Source organism: Carettochelys insculpta, chromosome 6, assembly GCF_033958435.1.
Source record: "Carettochelys insculpta isolate YL-2023 chromosome 6, ASM3395843v1, whole genome shotgun sequence".
In the NCBI taxonomy this organism is placed as follows: Eukaryota; Metazoa; Chordata; order Testudines; family Carettochelyidae; genus Carettochelys; species Carettochelys insculpta.
In genome coordinates, this window is record NC_134142.1 from 33,013,166 (window position 1) to 33,034,565 (window position 21,400).

At 42.3% G+C, this 21,400-nt stretch overlaps 1 protein-coding gene across 1 annotated transcript in view; it reads right to left on the reverse strand.

Annotated features, from left to right (window-relative positions):
- Window positions 1-402: 402 nt before the first annotated feature.
- KCNK13 (potassium two pore domain channel subfamily K member 13) overlaps window positions 403-21,400 on the reverse strand; it is a 97,656-nt gene continuing 76,658 nt past the window's right edge. Inside the window, exon 2 of the mRNA XM_074996643.1 lies at window positions 403-2,596. Coding sequence (XP_074852744.1) covers window positions 1,704-2,596 — 893 coding nt within the window. The 3' untranslated portion in view covers window positions 403-1,703. The remainder of the gene's footprint in view (window positions 2,597-21,400) is intronic.

The window sequence follows — 21,400 nt, forward strand, 5'->3', positions numbered from 1 at the left end:
TCTGATGAAGTGGGTCTTTGCTCACGAAAGCTTATGCTCCGATAAATCTGTTAGTCTATAAGGTGTCACAAGATTTCTTGTTGTTTTTGTGGACACAGACTAATACGGCTACCCCTCTGATACTATATAGAGTATTATGGGTGTGACAAGTAAGACGTTAACTCTATGAGCCTATATCCAATCCCCCCCTCGCTTCAATAGACACTACAACAAGACCTCTGTCATCAAATTCTGCACATTTACTTCCACAGACACTCGCTGACTTTAATGGTATGGATGAAAAGGAAGCAAGAATTTGAGCTAAAATTTTCACTTAGCAATATCCTCTAAATTTGATCTCTTATTTTTACTATTACCAAATGCAAAATGCCCCTCTACATCCATTAACTTATCTAATTTCCTGTTTCCATGTTTTTCTGACCATTAATACTCATTTAAGTCTTCAGCCAGTTCATAATGAGCACCCAGATCCTTTTATTTAGCAAAATGATGTTATACATTTTCCATTTTTTTTAATCAAGACTCTATAATTATCATCACTATCGGCTGGAAAACCAGTGGAGTGTGATACTTATTCAAATGTTTAAAAAGACACTGTCAAACATGTTTTTCATCATTTCTTACATTTCTTGTGCTAATGGCTTCTTGCAATAATGCCTTGAAATGTTGAAGTTGTAATTTGTTTCTGCAATAAAACCTGTTCATTGTGTAAACATTCTTATTAAATATTCATGTTACATCAGTGCTCGTTGACTGCAATCAGGATGGGGCACTGTACACACAGTTTTAGAAACAGTGTCTATTTGTTACTGTTGGGCTGCTCATGAGATCATTTTTTTAAAAGAAAATTTCATTGATTCAATTTTTAGAGGAAAAGTTAACTTAGAAAGTATTAAATATACTTTGCAAATGCATGTAAGAAAGCAAAAGTAGGTCTAATTTTGACTCTCACACTTTTGACAATGTCCTTCTATAAGGAAGACTAAATTACATTCTTAGGGCCAACCTCTGCTCCAGTTACACCCGTATAACAGCAGAGTAATTCTATTGACTGATGAAATAACACCAGCTTCATACCACTGTATTGGAGAGGAGAATTTGGCTATACTGACTTAGTTGTATAACAGGAATCTGTTTTAAAAAATTAAGATTTAGAAAGAAATTGGTTGCTCTTCACTCACTTAAATTGTGAGTTTGAGAATACAGATGGTACAGAGAAAGGCTTTTAATGATTCCTCTTTTGGTTTCAGACAAGCTACATTCAGAAACCAGGTCTAAAAAGAAAGGGACCAAAACCATACCCCGCAAATACCAACTATGAAATAAAAATCAGTTCAATACAGAATTTCATTCTGCTGTTATGGAAGATGATTTATCCCAACACCATCAATTTCTTACTCTTGAAATCTTCTTTAACATAAATACAGGAAAGATGGAACATAGAAAATTGGTGTTAGGACTATATTATATTTAGTTTGAAAATTCTCCTTCGGTGGCCAGTTTAGAAAGCAAATGGAAGGGGAGGAAGGAAAGTAGAAATCTGAGTAGTGCAAAGAACAACAGATATTAACTGACAGACCCTTGCCAAAAACTGAGAGATCTAAAAGAAGGTGGCCTGCTCAATTAGCTCTGCATCTCTGACATTTGTTCCCTAATTATTTCTACAGTTGTGGATGCGTTTTCCATTGCTTTGACTTTTATTTTTACCTATCCACACTTGTCTCTGCCAGTCTGTTATTCATAATAGCTAGGGCTCCTACCCCGCCAGAGAACCCATTATGTTTAGAATTAGCGTTCAACTGCCTGGGATAGCCATTGGCAGTTTCTGACAACTGTTTCTGCATGATGGCCAGTGACACTTTGTTGGAGGCTAAGAAGTCTTTCATAGAGATCATCTCGCCAGACAGCCGGCGTCCATCTGTGTCACTCTCATTGACACCGTCAGTCTCAATGGAAATATTCCGCCGGCTCCGCACATTCCCCGGCATCACAACATTCCGCCGTGACCTAAAGAATTTTCTTTGGCATCTGGGACAGCACCTGCAATCCAGCTTCTTTAATATCCAGTTTATGGACTGTTTGATAACAATTGAGATCACGTTAAATAAGGAATAGATACAGCAAACCCCCATGAGTATGAAGACAAAGTTGCCAAATTGGTAAAGGCCTTGCCTTTCATACTGGGCATTTTGGCTACTGACAAGGTCACCAAAACCAATAGTGCTGAAGGCCACAAAGCAGAAGTAAAGTGAGTCAAAGTAACTCCACCCTTCAATCGGTGTGTACATTGCGGAGGCACAACAGGAAATGATGAGTGATGCTACACATAAAATGAGCATGACGTAGTACACAGATGGCTTCCACCCTGCTAAGCTGTCCACCTCAGAGTTCCCTGAGCCCCGCCAGTTGTCATGAGGGAGGACCCCTTTTCTCCTCAGCTGTCTTTCATGGCAGGATTTCATGATGTAGGCTATGACCGTGATCAAGCGCTCCAGGAACAGGTTAAAGAATAAAATGGTCCCTGCACATCCTATAAGGCCATAAAATATCAGAAAAATTTTTCCTCCAACGGTGGCTGGGGTGGTCATGCCAAACCCTGGAAGACAAAACAAAAGAGTTTGGTAAAAAATAACTCCTTAGATACATCGTCAAGGATTTTGCCATCTGCAAGGCCAAAACAACTGGCAGGAAATCACTATGGCTCTTACTAGTTTTCAAAGAATAGCTGGGAATTCCCTCCAAGTTCTACATGTTTATCACCCACACTCTTCCACTGCTAAAAGTAAGCAGAAATCACAGAAGCAGAATGCGTGTACTTGCCCTTAGCTAAAAAGAAAATGAAATAAAAGATGAAAGCAAATGAATTCAAAGAAAGCTGTTTAACTAAGTATCTGAGCTGTAGTCTGCTGCAGCTATCACTGTACTACAACCCTGTGCTTAGCTCCCTGGTTCAGAGCTAATCTTCTGAATTACTATGCTGATCTCTTCTTCTCCTGCTCTGTTCTGCTTCATTGGCCTGATCAAAGTCCAGTGAATTAAAAAAAAAGATTCCCATTTAGCTCAACAGGCATTGGTTTAATCCCCACAGTCAGACCTATGCTGATGCATTAAAAGATTTTTCCCTTCTTTCCCATTTGCCCATGCTCCACTCCACAGTTCAGATCTGCGTGGGAGCATTACAGAGGTGGCCTTGCTTTCCAACTCAGATCTCTTTTTGTAACATTCTAATATTCTCTCATGGATTTTCTTTTCCAGTCTGAAAATTCTATTTTTGTGTGGGGGTCAATATTATTGAAAAGACAAAATTGCTGTAAATAAGACAGTTACAATGAATCAAAATTAATAAATGTGTCTTAAATATGATGGGCATATTAGAGGTAATATATATATTGAGTGTGCTTGCTGTAGTATGAACAGAGTCTAGATAAGTGGACCAAGTGATTAATTAATAACTATCCAATTAAGTTAAAGCAATCTTGCTGAGAGAACAAAAAATTGCACGTTGAATAAGACACACAACTGCATTTCTTCTCCTCTGCCTATAAGTGTGGGATATTAACTGTATGAAATAAGGGAACTGGAGAACTGGATATAAGGGAAATGTATTCAGTATTTCAAAGTTCATAGCTCTTGTTATGAGAGACAGGGCGGGGAATTGGGGACATCCCTGTTTTCATATCTACAACAGGCTGGAAGGAAGGGGTGTGATTTATAGACTTAATCACAAGTGGAGAGGAAGTGGGGGCCTGTCTACAGGATGGCCGTGTCTACACGAGCCTCAAACTTCGAAATGGCCATGCAAATGGCCATTTTGAAGTTTACTAATGAAGCACTGAAATACATATTCAGCGCCTCATTAGCATGCAGGTGGCCGCGGCACTTCGAAATTGATGTGGCTCGCTGCCGCGAGGCTCATCCCAACAGGGCTCCTTTTTGAAAGGACCCCGCCTACTTCGAAGTCCCCTTATTCCCATCTGCTCATAGGAATAAGGGGACTTCGAAGTAGGCGGGGTCCTTTCGAAAAGGAGCCCTGTTGGGGCGAGCTGCACGGCAGCGAGCCGTGTCAATTTCAAAGTGCTGCTGCTGCCCGCATGCTAATGAGGTGCTGAATATGTATTTCAGCGCTTCATTAGTAAATTTCGAAATGGCCATTTACATGGCCATTTCGAAGTTTGGGGCTAGTGTAGACATAGCCGATGATTCCCACAGGGCACAACAAAACCTGTGGCAGGCCCTAGGTAGTTAAGGCAAATTATTCTAAACCAGGGGTCTGCAACCTGTGGCTCTGGAGCCACACGTGGGTCTTTAAGGACTTCTTTGTGGTTCCCAGCATTTTAATTACAAAGAAAAAAACCTCCTGATTATTTTCAACAAATAGTGAACATCTAAAAGCCTAAGAGTGAGCAACTCCGATATAAATAGCAAATGATATGTGATCTCGAAACTCTGGATAACTCCCCCTTTCATATATGCAGTGGATTGTGGGACATAATACTGTATCTGTGTTTTGATCATGTAGCTAATAAAGTCTGGATTTTGAAAAGGAAAATGAAGCTTGGGTCATTCTTGCTGTGAAGGGCAACATGCATTTTAAGAAAGAAAACGGAAACTAAACGTGAAGTAAAATTAGAGTAATTACAATATGTTGGGGAGTGAAAGTAGGAGGAAAGTGGTACAAACACACACATGTAAAGTGTGAGGAAATAGAATATGTAAATGTTTGTGAACATCCTGCATTACAAATCTTTGTGTGTGCGCTCTTAAAGTAGGGGTTACAAAAAATATGGTTTGACATTATTCACATACATTGTGGCTCTTGAGTGATTGAGTTTTTTTATTGAATTAAAGAAATGGCTCTTCTTGCTATTTTGGTTGCTGACTCCTGTTCTAAACTATAGGAAGGTCTAAACTAGACTTGAAATTTGACCCTAGGTAAGCAATTCTAGCTACAACAATTGAGAAGCTGGAATTGATGCATCTAAGATCAACTTATCAGAAACTCTTCCCTCAACCTCCCTTACTACTTGGAAATGAGGTGGACCAGGGCTGACCATCAAGCCCTGATGGTTTGATTTAACACACCCAGCTTTGCAAGCTAAACTGAACCCTGGAAGATTGAGGCTGGTACTGATGAGGTTGATCTTCCAGGAAGTATAGATGTACCCTTTGTGTCAGTGTTAGTGATGTGGTATAACATCTGCTGGAGGCTTGATCCCACACCCATTCAAACCTATGTGAATTTTGCCATTGACTTAGTAGCCAGAGCCTGAGCCCAAGCCCATCAAATTCATAGTCCACATCAGTTAAAATTCCTGAGTCCATATTTCCATAGATGGAAGCCTAGCAACAAGGACTCTACAAAGACATTCTAATAGTCAAGGGAGAAAATCCATTATGAAGTGAAAATAATGGCAAACTCATGACATTAGATCAGAAAGCCAGTGAGCCCAGTTTATGGTCTTTGTTCTTTTTTTTCCCAGTGGGGGTTCAGTTTTGACCTTTGGAGAAAGAAAATGCCCTTTTGTCTTTCTACTTACAAATCTCAAAATGTATTAATTGAAACTAATGATAATTTCATGCAGTGATAGATTGGAAAACTAAAAACGCTGTAAAGTACAAATATTACTCTAAATCTAACAATACTGTTCTTTTGGGAGTCATGGAAAAATTGAAATTTCTAAAAGAGGCTTCTAACCATACCACTAAATCAGTCTATGAAATTGCTTGTAGACCCATAAATACTTTGGGACAAGTTGATCTCTGGTGTCACTCTGTGAACTTTGGTGCAAGATTCTGTTTAAAGATATTGTCATGCAAACAGCTCAACTGGTCACTGTAAATACTGTATGATGGGAAATTGTTCCCTTTTCTCTCTTTTTTGATCTACTATGACATCAGGGATAGTGTAGATCATTCAGTGGCTATACAGCAAATCAATAGAACTCATGTCTAGGGAAAGCACCCATGCTTACATACTCTGCAAACAGCATCTCTGACAAAAATCAATCTCTTTGTTAGGTCAGAAGAAGCTCTAAAATCAAAACCTCCCTTCTCTAATCAAGCAGTAACAAAACAGCATTGCTGCTTGTGGTCTGCTTTCATATATCTTCTGCCTAAAACGTCAAAGGATCTGGATGAGGAACCTACTGTGAAAGAAATCAGAAAGACCATCTTGAGTCTAACCTCCCTTTGCCAAGCAAGCTAACTGAGAAGCTAGCAACAACCTCTGTCACCACCTGTCAACTTCATATATTCTAGTTAGAAATATTCTTCCCCAGCTTCAGAAAATTCTATTTTCAGGTTAAATAAATAAATAAAATCTGCTGCCAACTGAAATACTGCTGCCTTGTCTTATGTTCCCTACTCTCCTCCATGGGCTCCCTGGTTTGACTGTATCTCCCATAATGCCCCACAACTCTCCTGATGGTAAGGGAAGGCAGTGCATTTTAAGAGCTGAAGTTCTATGAGTGACCAAGGCCGAAAGAACAGAACAGGAGGCACCCAAACTACAACTCCCATGAAGTGCTGTGTCAGCATTTTTGAATCAAAATATTTCAATTTGCATTATATGTTGATTTTCAAATTAAATTTCCATAGGCTTGGGGCCTTTTCTGTACAGCCTTTTTTCTCGCACCTCAGAAATTTATGTTTACATACATGAAGTGTTTGTTCTGTTTGGTGGTAAAAATAGCTTTCCCCGTGTAAATCAATACACTGCTTTCCTGTTAAATCTAGACCTAAAACAACTGAACGATGAGCATGAACAGAAGTGCAAGCATTTCATTAAAACCACGCTGGGTCCAGTTAAATACTAAGGTCACTAAATCAATACGTGCACAAATACCGAGTTTGAGTAAGTAGAATACAAGTGTACATATTACTGTATAACATTAAAATCATGTAACCACTGAGTTTGATCATGAAAGGGAAATTAAAATCAATATTAAGTCATATGTGTTTTTATAGATTTAAGCAGATAATTGTATATTGAAGAGCTAGAGTGGAATTGATTTTCTGCTGGAAACTGAAGCTTCTGCAAAATTTAAATTTTGATTTTCTGTCAGGGAAATAAAATTTCATTTCAGGTTGGTTCGACATGAACTGGAAAATATATTTAATTTCAAATTAGCTCAACAAAGTCTTAAAATATGTTTCCCTCTCAGCAAATTATCTTATGGGAGTTGTAGTTTGGGCCCGCATTTTCTCACACGGGCCAGGCTTGTTAGAAGACTACATAAACACAGGCCACTGACCAAATATGTATCTGATATTATTATTTTTCTTCAGATTTCAAAATTTTATTAAAGCTAATGTTAACATTATCTAATACACAGATTGAGAAAAGAATGATTGTACATCTGCATAGTGCTTAGATTATCCACAGACACAAAGTTTGCCTTTAAAGTTATAAAATATCTATAGGGCATAATCAGCACTAACCCATATTTAGATGAATAAATTTAAGAATATAGTTTAGATATTTAGCATGCAAGTATTCTGGTACATTACGCATGAAAAAATTATATAGAGAGTTGGTGGCGAAAACCAAAATATATCAATGAGTGAAGATTGTCCTTCAGTGACTGAAAATTTAGGATACATTGCCCATTTAGAAAAAAATTAAGTCTATCAGGAAAGTATTTGAGTTACTTTCCCGACTGTGCTTTTCACAGGCACTCCAGCTCATCCCTCCTGCTGATGTCTGGTGATGTGTTCTATGTAGATGCCCATCAATCACCTGATGGCATCCAACATCATGAGCTGGTGCATCAGTTGAGTGTAGTGTTGATCAACTCCATATTCTCTCAGCACTTACTCATTAGTGGGGTCCCACGTACTCAGGGCTCCAATGATAAGCACATATTGTTCTGTGGAGGTGTCCCTCAATCATCTGATGATGTCTGAATATAGCTTGCTGAAGATACATCCTGATTTAAGATTTCACTCTACCAGGGTTAATTTTTAAGGGAGCTGCAAGGCGTTTTAGTGCCTTTTAAAGTCAATGAGAGTTTTACTAGAGCACCACACAACTCCTACAAAAGTCTGTTCTGCAGAGGCTTCTTCAGGAAGTTTTGCTTGAGAACTAAGCTGCTGTTCAAAGAACCAGTATTTCAGAATTTACTTTTGAAGTACTATTGAGGAAAACAGCATTAATTAAAGAGTACAATGACAAATGTCTCTAGTAAACCACATTGATGGGATAATGTAAACCTACTACATGAGCCTCCCCCATTTCCTGAGCAATGGGACTGAATGTGATAAAAAAAAGCAAGTAGCTTGTGATTCTCAATGTTGGCATGATCAGAAGAGTTGACGAGCATCAGGAAATGCTTCGTAATAGAAAATCTCATTTTATGTACTGATGTAATGTTGACATTGACCAGTATGGTGTCAGGATACTCTTCTCAGTCAAACGAGTAACTTATGTTTACCATGAAAAATACAGACAATATTCTATAACAATTCATCCAATCTACAGCAAAGAAACAGATCTATCAAGTTGTAGTTTCTGTGAAAAGAAAAGTCAGACACTATTAAAATTTTAGTCACATGCCCCTCTTAAAAACAGTCAGTGCAAACATCAGATGATGCCCCCCTTTCCAGAAACTGCTACTGAAAAAGCAAGCAGTGCACAAACTACAATAATGATTTAAAATACTGTAACACAAAACCCAGAATGATTACAAACATTTTTACCCTTCTGAAAATGGAAATTCTAATGCATCCATGACAACATACTATTACTGTGCCACAAGAAGGCCAGTGATACCCACTGTGCTCAGTTGGTCAGAAAGATCCTCTTACAGCCCCCCTATAAGAATCTGGTTTTAATACTCAAATTGCTCTACAATCCAAATGCTTAAGGAGATGTGATTTTTTCAAGACAAACAGCAGCAAGAATAGAGTGTATTTTGTAAATTTGGGGTTACTTGAATAGAGGGTTCTTGCATTATGACCCCATGAGCGTCCTTTCATTTTTAAAATCCTCTAAAATTCACATGCATAACAAGATTATTTCCCAGAAAAAACTACCCTTCATGCCCCCTTGCTGCCTGAACACGGTAGATGTCCCATCAGTTACCACCTTCCTTCGTCTCCATTTTTCTCCAACCCTGGTGGAGTGGTATTTGTGCCTTCTCAGTGGCACCCAATCATGGCCCTTCAGAATCTCTACTCCTTCATAAAATAAGGAAAATTTATTGGCCCAAAACATTGTTAAAGCTGATTCGCAGTGCCTCATACCCTTGCAGACTGTCCTTTACTTAAATCTCTGAAACCAAGGAATAAAGAGCTGAGATAAAACAAATATAAAACCTCTGACAACTAAGAAATAGAGAATTGATATACACCAACCCTAATCTTATTTCTGATCTTTTTGAGTGATGCCCCAACCTGCCTTGATAGCTATCAGAGCACATTTTCCTTCCAGTTGATGCGAAGCACTGTGGGGCACTGTACATGGGGATACCGGGATAAAAATGGCAAACTGTGTTCACATAGCATTTAGGATGTGCGTGGTGAAAACCAGCTAGCTATGCATGGCTTACACTCCAGCACTTCAGCTGCTCACACAAATCACTCCACAATCACCAAAAGTTACCATTCCTTGATCCTCCTCCTAAGGATTCCTTCTGATTCATTCCCCACGTTGACTTCTGCCCTGTAGTGAACTGTCAGGTGTGGCACCAGGTTGCTATAAATTCCCCAGGGAGAGAAAATTTGTCTTCATGGCCAACATATATCAGCATAGAAATGAGACATCTATGGTCCCTTTGGATGCAAAGGAACCTCTCTTCCTGTTTCAGTGTAATTTGGGGCATTCTGCTCTAAGTAATCCCTGGGCTAGTCAATAAAGTTAGGAGCCGGGCAGCTGGAGTGTTTGCAGGTGACTGAGCTAATACAAAACACACTATATAAAATGGTTACACTTACTTAGGGCTTCTCTACACTACAGGTTATGTCAGTGTAACACGTCGCCCAGGACTAGGACTAAACCCCCCGCTCTGGCCAAGTGGTGTAAGTTACACTGACCTGAGTGCTGGTGTAGACAGCACTATTTCAGCAGGGAAGCTTTTCCTATTGACACAGCTTGCAGAGGTGCTTTTATTATGCTGATGGGAGAACTCTCTACTCCTGTAGTGCTTCCTGTGTAGACTAGCTCTTGATCATTACTCATGTCTGCACATGACAGAGCAGCCCTTGCTGTAATGTACATTCTACACCCCCAGTGGCTCTTGGCAGTTCCATGGGGCAATATTAGGTTGCAGAGAAGGGCTGGTATCGTGAGCAGCAGGTGAACCTAGGGCTGGGAAAGGGAAGCCCGCAAGCCCACCCCTCCTCCCCAGGGCCTCATGGGAGTCAAGCCACACCCCCTATAGAGGCAGGCCACCTCCCTGCAACAGGAGGTGCACATCCCTAGCCTTCCCAAGCACCAGGTGGTGGCGGGGGGATGCAACCGCAGTCTTTCCCAGCCTGGGGAGCACTGGAAGGCTCTCAGGCTCCGGGACGACTGGCAGCACAGCTCTAGCCTCAGCAAGCTCCCTGCCTTCCTGAGCCTGAAGCCAAGAGAACCCCAGGAGACTGGGGAAGCCCCACTGAAGGGAGAGGCTGGGGGCAGAGTGTGGGTGGAGCTAGCCAGCTTGGGAAGGCAATGCATTCCCCTGCCTCTTATCCCTGATACCCATGGCTGGTATGTATCTTAACTCCGCATTTCCTGATTTCCAATCTGTTATACCTTAACTCTTAATTCCCTGGCTTTCAGAAGAGTGAATATGGGCCCCTCAGTATCCTGGAAGGGTACAGAACACTGCTGGTCAACTTCAACTTTGCATTAGTTACTTGTGGGGTAATGAGTTTGGGTGGGGGTGGGGTGGCATGGGAGAATAGAGATTATGATACATTTTTCAATCCATTTTAGATCATACAGCGCTTTTGTCTCGTTGCTGCAAAGTTTTTTCTTGTTGCTGCTCCTGCAGGCCTCCTTTCCTTTTTGAATATGTGTGTTTGCTACCAGTGTTGTAATTAGACACTCCAGTCCTTTCCCAGAAAGAGGAAGAGGAGAGAAAGAGGGGCTAACACTATAGCAACAGTAATGAGTCACTGTGATCCTGCTAATATTGAAATAGCTTTGCAATTTAACCTACAATCAGAGCTCTTTGTGTGTCTGTGATATTGTGCCTATACTTATAAAGCCTTTTCTGACAATAAGTTTTATTCTTTTCCTCAGTTTTATGCATCAGTTCAATTTCTTAATCTACTTCTGTTGTGAATAAAAAAACCTTTGGCCCTGCAGCCTTATTTTGCCACCTGTGGCATGCAATAACTATCCTAGGATGCATTGCCTGTTGCACCCAATTCTTTCAAGCTCAATTATGGCTTTGTAGTGCAGCATGGCATGTGGCCAATGAAGACACCCAGCATACAGAGGAACACACTCCTCCTACATACCTCCTACATACCTAAGAGCAGTTAACTTTTGGTGATAGGGAGTGTTAGCTAAGTAACGCTATCACCTGTCTAGGCCCTATTTGGGAGGTTAGCTCTGGCAAGAGCTGGTATTGCACCTGGTTCTATATGGAGGAGGCGAGAAGTCAGTTTTGATGTTTAATTCCTCCCTCATTCCCTACCCAGGGGCAGCCACGGTCTGGGTCTGCATTAGAAATCAGCACACCTGCCACTATGATGGTGTCTTATGAAGCAGTTTTTGGTCTCATCCTGTAATCACTCATATTAATAGACAGGTTGAAGCCAGTGAGAGTGGATACAGAAAGCACGGAACCCCCTGGACTGAATAAGCCTTATAAATAACATACACTCAAGGAGCTCCCTCCCTGAGCTAAGATGTGAAGGTGACTGAGCATTCCTCTCCTTTAACGAATGGCACTTAGGGTGTCGGTCACAAGGGGGATGGACACGAGTGCTATAGAGTTTCTCAGGGAAGGGAGACAGGAAAACAAGACTAACTTACTTTAATTTTAAAATTAAGAATTTTTATTCCTGACCTGCTTTAAAAGGTGGCTGCAAAGCTCCTAAGTTATAATGAACATGAACTGTGTCGTTCATGTTCTGTGTGAAACGTTCAGCTTTGCTTTGCTGTCCTCTATCTGCCAGTCTGTCATGCTGCAGCTTATTGCTTAATGGAAAGGAAACATAAAGCATTCTAATTATTTTCATGCTGGAAATAAGCAGATCATCCAGCTAAATAATGTCAGAGCTCGTTGGATAAATCTCTATCTTATCCAGTGGTACAGGAACAGGAAAATAGGTGGGGTGTGGGGAACCAGGAATAAACATCCAAAAGACTTTACACTACAACAAGGGGGTCATCAACACAGCGGTAAAAAGTTAAGGGAAACACTTCCCTCTTCTTTCCCAGAGGTTGTACCTAGAGTCTTGCAGATTTAAACTCACTGTTGCTGTATTTTCCTCTCTCTCCAGTTGTACTGTAGAGGAGCAGACATTCTACGTTATAATGCCAGGCATGGCTACCTCTGGAGTGTTAAAAAATATCACTCTCCTGGCATAACTAAATCAAAAGTCCTGTGGGACAAGTATTTATTCCAGCAAAAACAATTGTTCTTTTGCCAGAATAGTTCATTTTTTTTTGCAGAACTGCTATAAATCTCATCAGAAAAAACACACTTTTTCCTTTATCACTGAAGTACGCGAGAACTGTATTGTTAGTAGAGCTATACTGGCATAACTGTACTGGAAGACATTTTCTAATTCTGATCTATATTGAGACACACTCCTGATAAATGTTATATGCTGACCTAAGTTCTGATATAGACACCACTTAAGACTTATGTCAACTTAGCTATCAATGAAGTGATTTAGTTGGGGTTGGTCCTAGATGGGGTTTGGACCTAGATGACCTCCTGAATTCTTTTCCAACTCTGATCTTCAATGATTCTATGAACTCTTGAGGGAGCAGAGTTAATACAATGATGGAAAAAATCCTTCACTCGCTGTCAGAAGTGTCTACAATGCAGCTCTAAAGTGACATCAGTGCAACGTTGGAGATGTTCTGCTCTAGTGCTTCTAGTATAGACTTACCTCTAGTATTGCTTTGTCTATACCAGCAAAACTGTGCTTTTGCTTGTGTAGCCCACCTTTATTATAGGAGCCTCTGACTTTTATTGGGAAGATCATGTGTTCTGCAATATGGCTTTAGAGAGTACAACTTCCCATGATGCCTTGGGAAAAGGGGAAAACTGCTTTCTTCCAGGAGGGCTTGGTGCAGAGAGAGCAGATGATGGGCTCCATTTTGCAGAGAGGAGTCAGGGAGCTCTTTCTAGACCAGTTATTGTTGCTGGGAAACTAGAGCCTGCTGGGGCTTTGATCAAGCAGGAAGCTTCAGAGGCTGGTTGGTGGTTTTCTCTGAAAGGAGGAGATTATTGTTGTGCGTGGAGCTGACTGAGAAGGACCTGCAGTGAAGGAACTGTGAGTAATTGTGACCCTGGGAAAGTGCTTACAAGGGAAGGAGCACAGCAGAGAGAGACTGAGATGCTCAGTGATCTTCCCATTGAATGCTGACCCAGATCTGCTGGTATTTGCTGGGACGAACTCCCATCTTCAGAGGGGTTTTCCAGCTTGTTGCCTTGGCTGGACTGATGCACAGAACCCGCACAGTGCTGTCTCCTGTCCAGCTTCAGGAAGCCGGAGGAGTATACACTTAGGGGTGGGGTAAATGGTGGCAATGTAAATGCCAGTTAGATAACTTTCATTTATTACTGTATGCTGCATTTGTTAATTGATTTTATTCAATTGCACATTCTGGATTTAAATAAGTCATATTTAATCTTAATTTGTTAAATCCTGTTTCTTTAAGTTGTTAAGTAAAGTTGTGTTAAGTCTAATATAAGTACATCGGATATATATTATTTATAATTACTATTTTTAGTTAGAACCATGCCACAGATTATTGTTAGAATATGTTCAATCTTGAAGGTTTCCAAGGCATTCCATTGAATGTGAACAGGGACCAGCCAGGTGGTGATACTGCCAATTTTGGATTACTTTAGAAGTAAGGGACTGCAGCAGAGAAGAGAATAGAGGATTCCCACCTATCCAACATCACAACTGGGATACTCAGGTGCCCTTTAATATCAACAACAGCAGGTGAGTGTTACCTGCTCCTAAGTAACCCTAGGAGGACGGGGGTGGATGGTAGCGGCTAGAGGGAGAAGGGTTAAATTTTGGAGGCACCGCTGGGATCTCTCTGCCACCTCAAGTTCTGCTGCAAGAAATCTTTTATATCTATTTTAAAAATGTTTTTGAAGTTCAACTTGTTTTCCTGAGCCCTAGCATACAGTGTAGACCTGAAATAAGAAGGGGAGAGGTTAATTGTGCAAATGCCAGTAAAGTCCACTTACAACAGAAGGAAGGGGCAATTCTTTGCTGGAAGATTCAGAGCTTAGGATGATGAGATGTCCTTGGAAATGATTTCAGCACATTGTCCAAAATCTCTGACAACAGCAGAATGGGATGTGTACAACAGACAAAGCAAAAAATTGCCTATCACAATTCATTGTGCTAGCCAAACACCCACCCACCAAATGGAAACAGGAACCCTACATCTGAACTCAGTCACTGTTTGGTGTGATCCTCTCTCCGTCTCTATCTTACCCTCCCAGTGTCCAGTCCTCTTCTTTGAATATATGTGGGAAGAATAATTTTCTGTGACAAACATTTGACAAAATGCATTTTTAAACAAAATGAGACTGCCTGGTTTGCAACATGTAATGCTGTCTCATGGATGTGGCTCCTCAGTGGACTGCTGCAGAGAAGGAGGATATTCAGAATGCTCTGGAAAGCAGCTGGCATATAGAGCAGCACTTATTTTCCTTTCATTATGTTCCATTGGCAGGTCTGCCTGGCAGAGAGGACTATGCAGTTTACACTCTGGGATGCAGACGATTCCCTGCAGAGCTGTTTAGATCTGAATGAAATGTTGGGAATTTCTCCAGAGATACAATGGCTGGGTTTAACTAATGCTATGTTCGCAGGCCAAGTGATCTGCTCCTTAGTGAGTTGTGACTGACTTCAATAGAGATCTGTTTCATTCTGTATATGTTGCATTTGTAATTTAATATTCATGGCACAGACACGTTTAGAGGGATTTTCACTCTCCCTGAAACTCCTGCAGGGTCAATTCCATTCATAAAAAGTAATATTGAAGTTGAACCTAATGCCAGAAAGGGTTTTGGTGAACCAATAAAAAACTCCCTAGATACACTCCCCCCCCCACACACGCTTTTGCTTACACTTAGAGGTTTGCCCCGCTCTCCAATCTCACTGGCAGACAGTACTGTCTCTAATGTCTCCAATAACGTTATAGTATTCATAAAAGAGTAGAGACCAAACCATAAACCACTTTTCCCCATAGTTATTTTTAACCAAATGATTAATTAATTCCAGAACTGACCTCATTCCAGCCATTAGAAATTTCCAATTTAATTTGTACAGTCTTGCCACATAAATCTGTAGTCACAAACAATAATGAAAAACAGCAGCTAGAGGGAATTGTAATTTTGGAATCTCCTTTTATGGCCCCTTTACTGAGGTATCTGAACACCTCCCAACCTTTAATGTATTTATTCTCACACAACCTCTGTGCGATAGGGAAGTGTTATTATCCCAATGTAAAGATGACACAAACACATAAGTAACTTGCCAAGGCATTCTAAGGTGGAGCAGGGAATTATACCCAGATCCCATAAATCCTAGGATCTAATCACTAGAATAGTTCCCCTCTCAGTCCAATTTTTCTTCTTCTTTCATGATTTATATTATAAAATTCTCCAAACATTGTTTTGCTTTCATTCCTTAGCTGTACATTGACTGGTCAAAATTCTATCCAAAAATTCTCAAAGAACTTACAATGAACAATAAAAATGAATTCTTCAGCCCTGCTAAAGTTACCACAATTTCAAGTCACTTGGAGCTCTGTGGTTTCCTCTGTCCTCCTATACTGAAGGTTCAGTGCCCTATGCACAATGGGTAAAATCCTAGCCCTATTAAATCAATGGATTAAGTTTTGTCATAACTTCAGTGAGATCCAGATTTCACCTTTAATATGTATAAAAGAGAAAGAAAAATTGTATGGTCCAAAAATATTAAAAAGTAGGTTTTCCATGAGAAACAGAGAAAGAGCGCTAGGTTGAACCAGTATAACACAAGGGCTGTGGTCACACTAGAGAGTGACATCGAAATGGCTTATCCCTATCCGTTATTTCGAAATAAGTGGCATGGAAGCGATTACACATGAAATGCGGATCGATGTTGCAATTCGCTCCCAGTCAGTTTGAAATGGAGCAGCTACTCTGCCACAGCTTCATTTCGAAATAACAGGGCAGGAAATGGCAAGGGGAGGGTCAAATGGCTGACAAGCCCTTCCTGGAACATGGGCGAGCCAACTCCTTAAAGGGCTCCTCCCAAACACATCCGCCGTGCACATGCTGAGGACCCTGGCTGCCTGCAGCACACAACCTCCAGCACAGCACTCGGCAGAACCTTGGTTAGCCACCACACCACTGCCTGCCATGGACCCGCAGCACTTCACTGACGGGGACACCTTGGACATCGTGGCTGGCCTGATGGCTTTCCTCACAGCATGCCATATGAGCCTACGTGCTGCCTGACACGTGGCCAACCTCCTGCAGGCTCCCCCCACGCTGCATCCGGAGCACCCCCTGTTCCAGCCCCGCTGTTGCCTCTCGCAGTACCCCACCAGCAGGGAATGGTGGGACAACATTGTCCGTGGAGTATGGGACAATGACCAGGGGGTCTGCAACTTCTGGATGACTTGGGCCACCTTCATGGAGCTGTGCCTTTGGCTGGCACCAACACTTGGCCACCAGGACACCTGCTTGTGGCCTGCACTCCCCCTGGAGAAACAAGTGGCCATCACTCTGTGGAATCTGACCACCCCAGACAGCAACTGCTCAGTTGGCCACCAATTCGGGGTGGGGAAGGCCACTGTCGGGGTCATCCTCCTTGCGGTAAGGCACCCGGGGCCACACACCCACAGTGAGGTCCTGGGGAGGGGGGTCCCAAGGTGTGGGGTCCCTGGGAGGGGATCCCAGGGAGCTGGGCCCTGGGGAGGGGGCCCCCCATATGCTGCCACACACTCATGGGTGCATGTGCCCTCTACCCTACAGGTGGTCGCCGCCATCAGCAGGATCCTCCTGCACTGCCTGTGCCCAGGACCGTACCGGCTGCATCAGGGACTGCCCCCTCCCCCATGTGACCAGGGCACCCCATGCCTGGTCCTACCTGAGGGGTCCTCGGCTGGTTCAGGGGAGGCCCGGGTGGAGGTAGCCTGGCTAGGACCCTTGGAGGGTTCAGCCATGTACAGTGGTCCCTTGTTCCCACTGTCCCCAGTGCCAGCAGGTACTTTGGGGCCTGCAGTGGGGGCTGGGGGCATCGAGGGTCCTGGCTGGGGCTCCTCGCCCTGCCCCTCTGGCTCCCCATGTCCAGGGTCTCCTTGGGTGGTGCAGCCTCCCTGGGTCCCAGCAGCTGGTTGAGCTCCCTGAAGTAGGAGCACGTGGCTGGCACTGCCCCTGACTGCCTGGCTGAGTCTCTTGCTTGGGCATAGCCCTGCCACAGCTCCTTCACTTTGGAGCAGACCTGGTTGGGGTCTGGAGGCAGGTGGCCCCTTGTGGCGAGGTTGCTGGAGAGGCGGGTGAAGGTGTCTGCTTTTCTCTTCTTCCCCTTCGACCTGAGCAGGATGTCCTCCCTCCCAGACAGCCAGCAGGTCCCGGACTTCAGCTTCCAGCCAGAGGGCCCCTCTCCTCTTTGGGGGCTGCCCAGAGCCCTGGGAGTCCCGCTGCGCAGACCCCTTGGCTCCGGCCATGGTGGGGTGTTGCTTTCTGTGAGTGCTAAGGAGTGTTGTCTGGCCACCTCATGCTCCTATGGCTGCCAGCACACTATCAGCTTCCTGCATGGGGTTTCTGTGTCCCTGCAGCTTTAAGGCACCTGCAGCAGACAGCCACAGAGCTCTGGCTGCTGGTGGGAGGGGCTGGCTCTGTGGAGGACTTTTCATTTCGAAACGGCAGCCAGGGAGCGGCTACACACATTTAATTTCGAAATTAACATCGAAAGGAGGCGTTATTCCCAACACGGGAGTGGAAGAACGATTTCAAAATGAACACCTTTTAATTTTGAAATTAATTCCGAAATGAGCTGCTAGTGTGGCCACAGCCAAGGGCAAAGGGTAATGGCTAGTCCACCAGATTACACTAGCCTACTATTACTGCAACCAGCTAATGAGATCACACTACTTGCTCAAGTGTTATAGATCTATGTCTTGGGACTGAAGTTCTCAGGTTCAAATCTAGATGATGACCTATGTTTGGGGCTGTTAGTGTACTGGAAGTCAGGAATACTGGGCCTACCTTTGCTGCTGACTCAGTCTGATCTTGGACAAATTACTTAGGCCACCATTTTCAAATTTTCTAAAGTTAGGCTCCAAATCCACTAATATAAGTGTCCTCAATTTCTAAGGTGCTGAACACCCACAGTCCTTACTGTATTCACCTAGAGTTGCTATAATGATTTTAGTGGGCGTACAATCAAGCCTCTAGTCAAGTATTATCGTTCTGTTGCAAGGTGGCCTTTCATGCTCACAAATCAGGAGGCAGGATTTGCCCTTAAATATATGGTTTACAGTGGTGCACCAGGCTTTGCATTTCTCTCCCCACCTGTGTTTCACCTGCCATCTCCAAGTACCTGCTTCCCAGCAAATACAGAATTCTGATGCTCACTTGCTCAGCTAAACCTGATCACCCCCATATTCAGACAATTCCACTTTCAGGACACTGCTCAAGACTGCCTTTCTTGTTTTCCAGACTTTGTGTGGACTTGCTCTCATTTCATGAAACTTTACTTCATCCCCCTTGCTGCTCCAGCAAACTCCTCTTCATACAATCATGGCACTCAGAGGGTACAAGAGGCTTTCACTTCAAACTTCATCTGAAAAGAAGCTCTCTCCTCCTTCACCTACCAGGAAAACTCTGTCCTAAACAAAACTGCACACTGCTGTAAAATATTACACTAAGTTCTCCTCCCCTACTTTGGCGCTCTGATTTTGTATGAAAGATTATATGTAAAATAAAGCTGCACTGCATAGAAAAACACAACTGGCCATGCTGTGAAATAATTTTTAAGCCAAAATCCCCACTGATTTCAATACCACACATAATAAAATTTGAAAATAATTGGGAATTCTGTGTAAAAACTGATGGCACAGCACCCTCCAGAATGTAAAATATGGTCTCTCCTAGGACAAGTGAAGCGCACTGAGTTTATGGTACTGTAGCTCCTTTCTAATCTCTTACTCAGCAGATTTATCAGCTGCCATACTTGTCTTCCTCCCTGAAAGTGATTTATACTTGTTTAAACTCTGTTGTTTCCTATTTGCTCTAATTCCCACTTATACCCCTAGCAAAATGACAAATTAAATGGGAAAAAGGCAGGCTGGGAAGCTCCAGTTGGGCCAGAGCAGCCTGGGTCCCCTGTGCGCCATGGGTGTGGGGTGCACCAGCCCAGTCGGCACAGACAAGGTGCCTGGTGTGCCACAAGCAATGGGAGGTGCGGCTGGGGAGGTTTTTCCACCCCCTTTCATTGACTAACTGGTTAAACCTACCATTTAACTGGTTGACCAACGAAATAAGAGTTTATCCCCATACTAGACCAGTGGTTCTCAACTCGCAGCCACTTGCAGTCCAATCAGCACACAGCCGCAATCTATGTAACATATTTTACTATGGTTAGCTACCTTTTTATGATCACCTATTTCACTGCAACAAAATTATGAGTTTGAGACACAGTAAGGCTAACACTACTAAGACTCAAGGATCAATTTTTAATCCTTTTCTTTGTTTTGCCCTCATTTATATACATTTGAATGTCAATTTAAAATGAATCAGTAAGAGGTACGAACTGTGAGCATGAATGTCCTTTCATTTACACCAATACAAAGGAGAAATTCATTCTCCTGTTCATGAAAACAATATTGTTGTTACAAGGAGAAGGGAGAAGAATTGTTCTCCTTAATCTCTGATGATAGGATAGGAAGCAATGGGCTTAAATTGCAGCATGAGAGGTTTAGGTTGGATATTAGAAAAAACTTCCTAACTATGAGGTTGATTAAGCACTGGAATAGACTGCTTAGGGAAGTTGTGGAATCTCCCACCATTGGAGATATTTAAGAGCAGGTTAGATACACATCTGTCAGGAATGATCTAGATGGTCCTTGGTCTTGCACCTGAGTGCAGGGAGTGGATTTGATGACCTCTCAGACTGTTTTCTAGTTCATGTATTCTATGATAAGAAAGGCCATACTGGGTCAAACAGAAGGTCCATCTAGCCCAGTATTCTGTCTTCCAACAGTAGCCAGTACCAGCTGCCCCAGAGGAAATGAACAGGACAGGTAACCATCAAGTGGTCCATTTCTTGTCCTTCATTCCCCACTTTTCGCAAACAGAGGCTAGGAACACCATCCCAGCCCTCCTAGTTAATAGCCATTGATGGATCTATCCTTCATGAATTTATCTAGTTCTTTTTTGAACCTGTTATAGTGTTGGCCTTCCTGACATTCCCTGTCAAGGAGTTCCATATGTTGACTGTACATTGGGAGAAAAAAATACTTCCTTTTATTTGTTTTAAATTTGCTGCCTACTAACTTCATTTGGTGACCCCTTGTTCTTGCGTTGAGGAGAAAAATAGCACTTCCTTGTCTACTTTCTCTACCTTTGTCATGATTTTATAGACCACAATCATATCTCTCCTTAGTTATCTCTTTTCCAAGCTCAAAAGCCCCACTCTTATTAGTTTTTTCTCAAATGGCAGCTGCTCCATACTCCTAATCATTTTTTGCCCTTTTCAGAACCTTTTCCAATTCCAATTTTTTTTTTTTTTGAGATGGGATGACCACATCTGCATGCAGTATTCCAGATGTGGGCATGCCATGGATTTATATTGACACAATATGATATCTTTTGTTTTATTATCTGTCCTTTTAAAGATTTCTAACATTCTGTTTTCTTTTTGACTGAAGCTGCACATTGAGTGGATGTTTTCAGAGAACTATACACAATGACTGCACGATCTCTTTCTTGAGTGATAACAGTTAATTTAGATCACATCATTTTACATGTATAGCTGGGATTGTGTTTTCCACTGTGGATTACTTTGCATTTATCAACATTAAATTTCATCTGCCACCTGGTTTTATGAGGTCCTTTTGTAGCTTTTTGAAGTTTACCTGGGTCTTAACTATCTTGAGCAGTTTTGCATCATCTTTATCATTTTCTATCTCATTGTTTGCCCCTTCTGCCAGCTCACTTTTTCCAATATGTTGAAAAGGACCAGCCCATAACAGACTCCTGGGAAACAA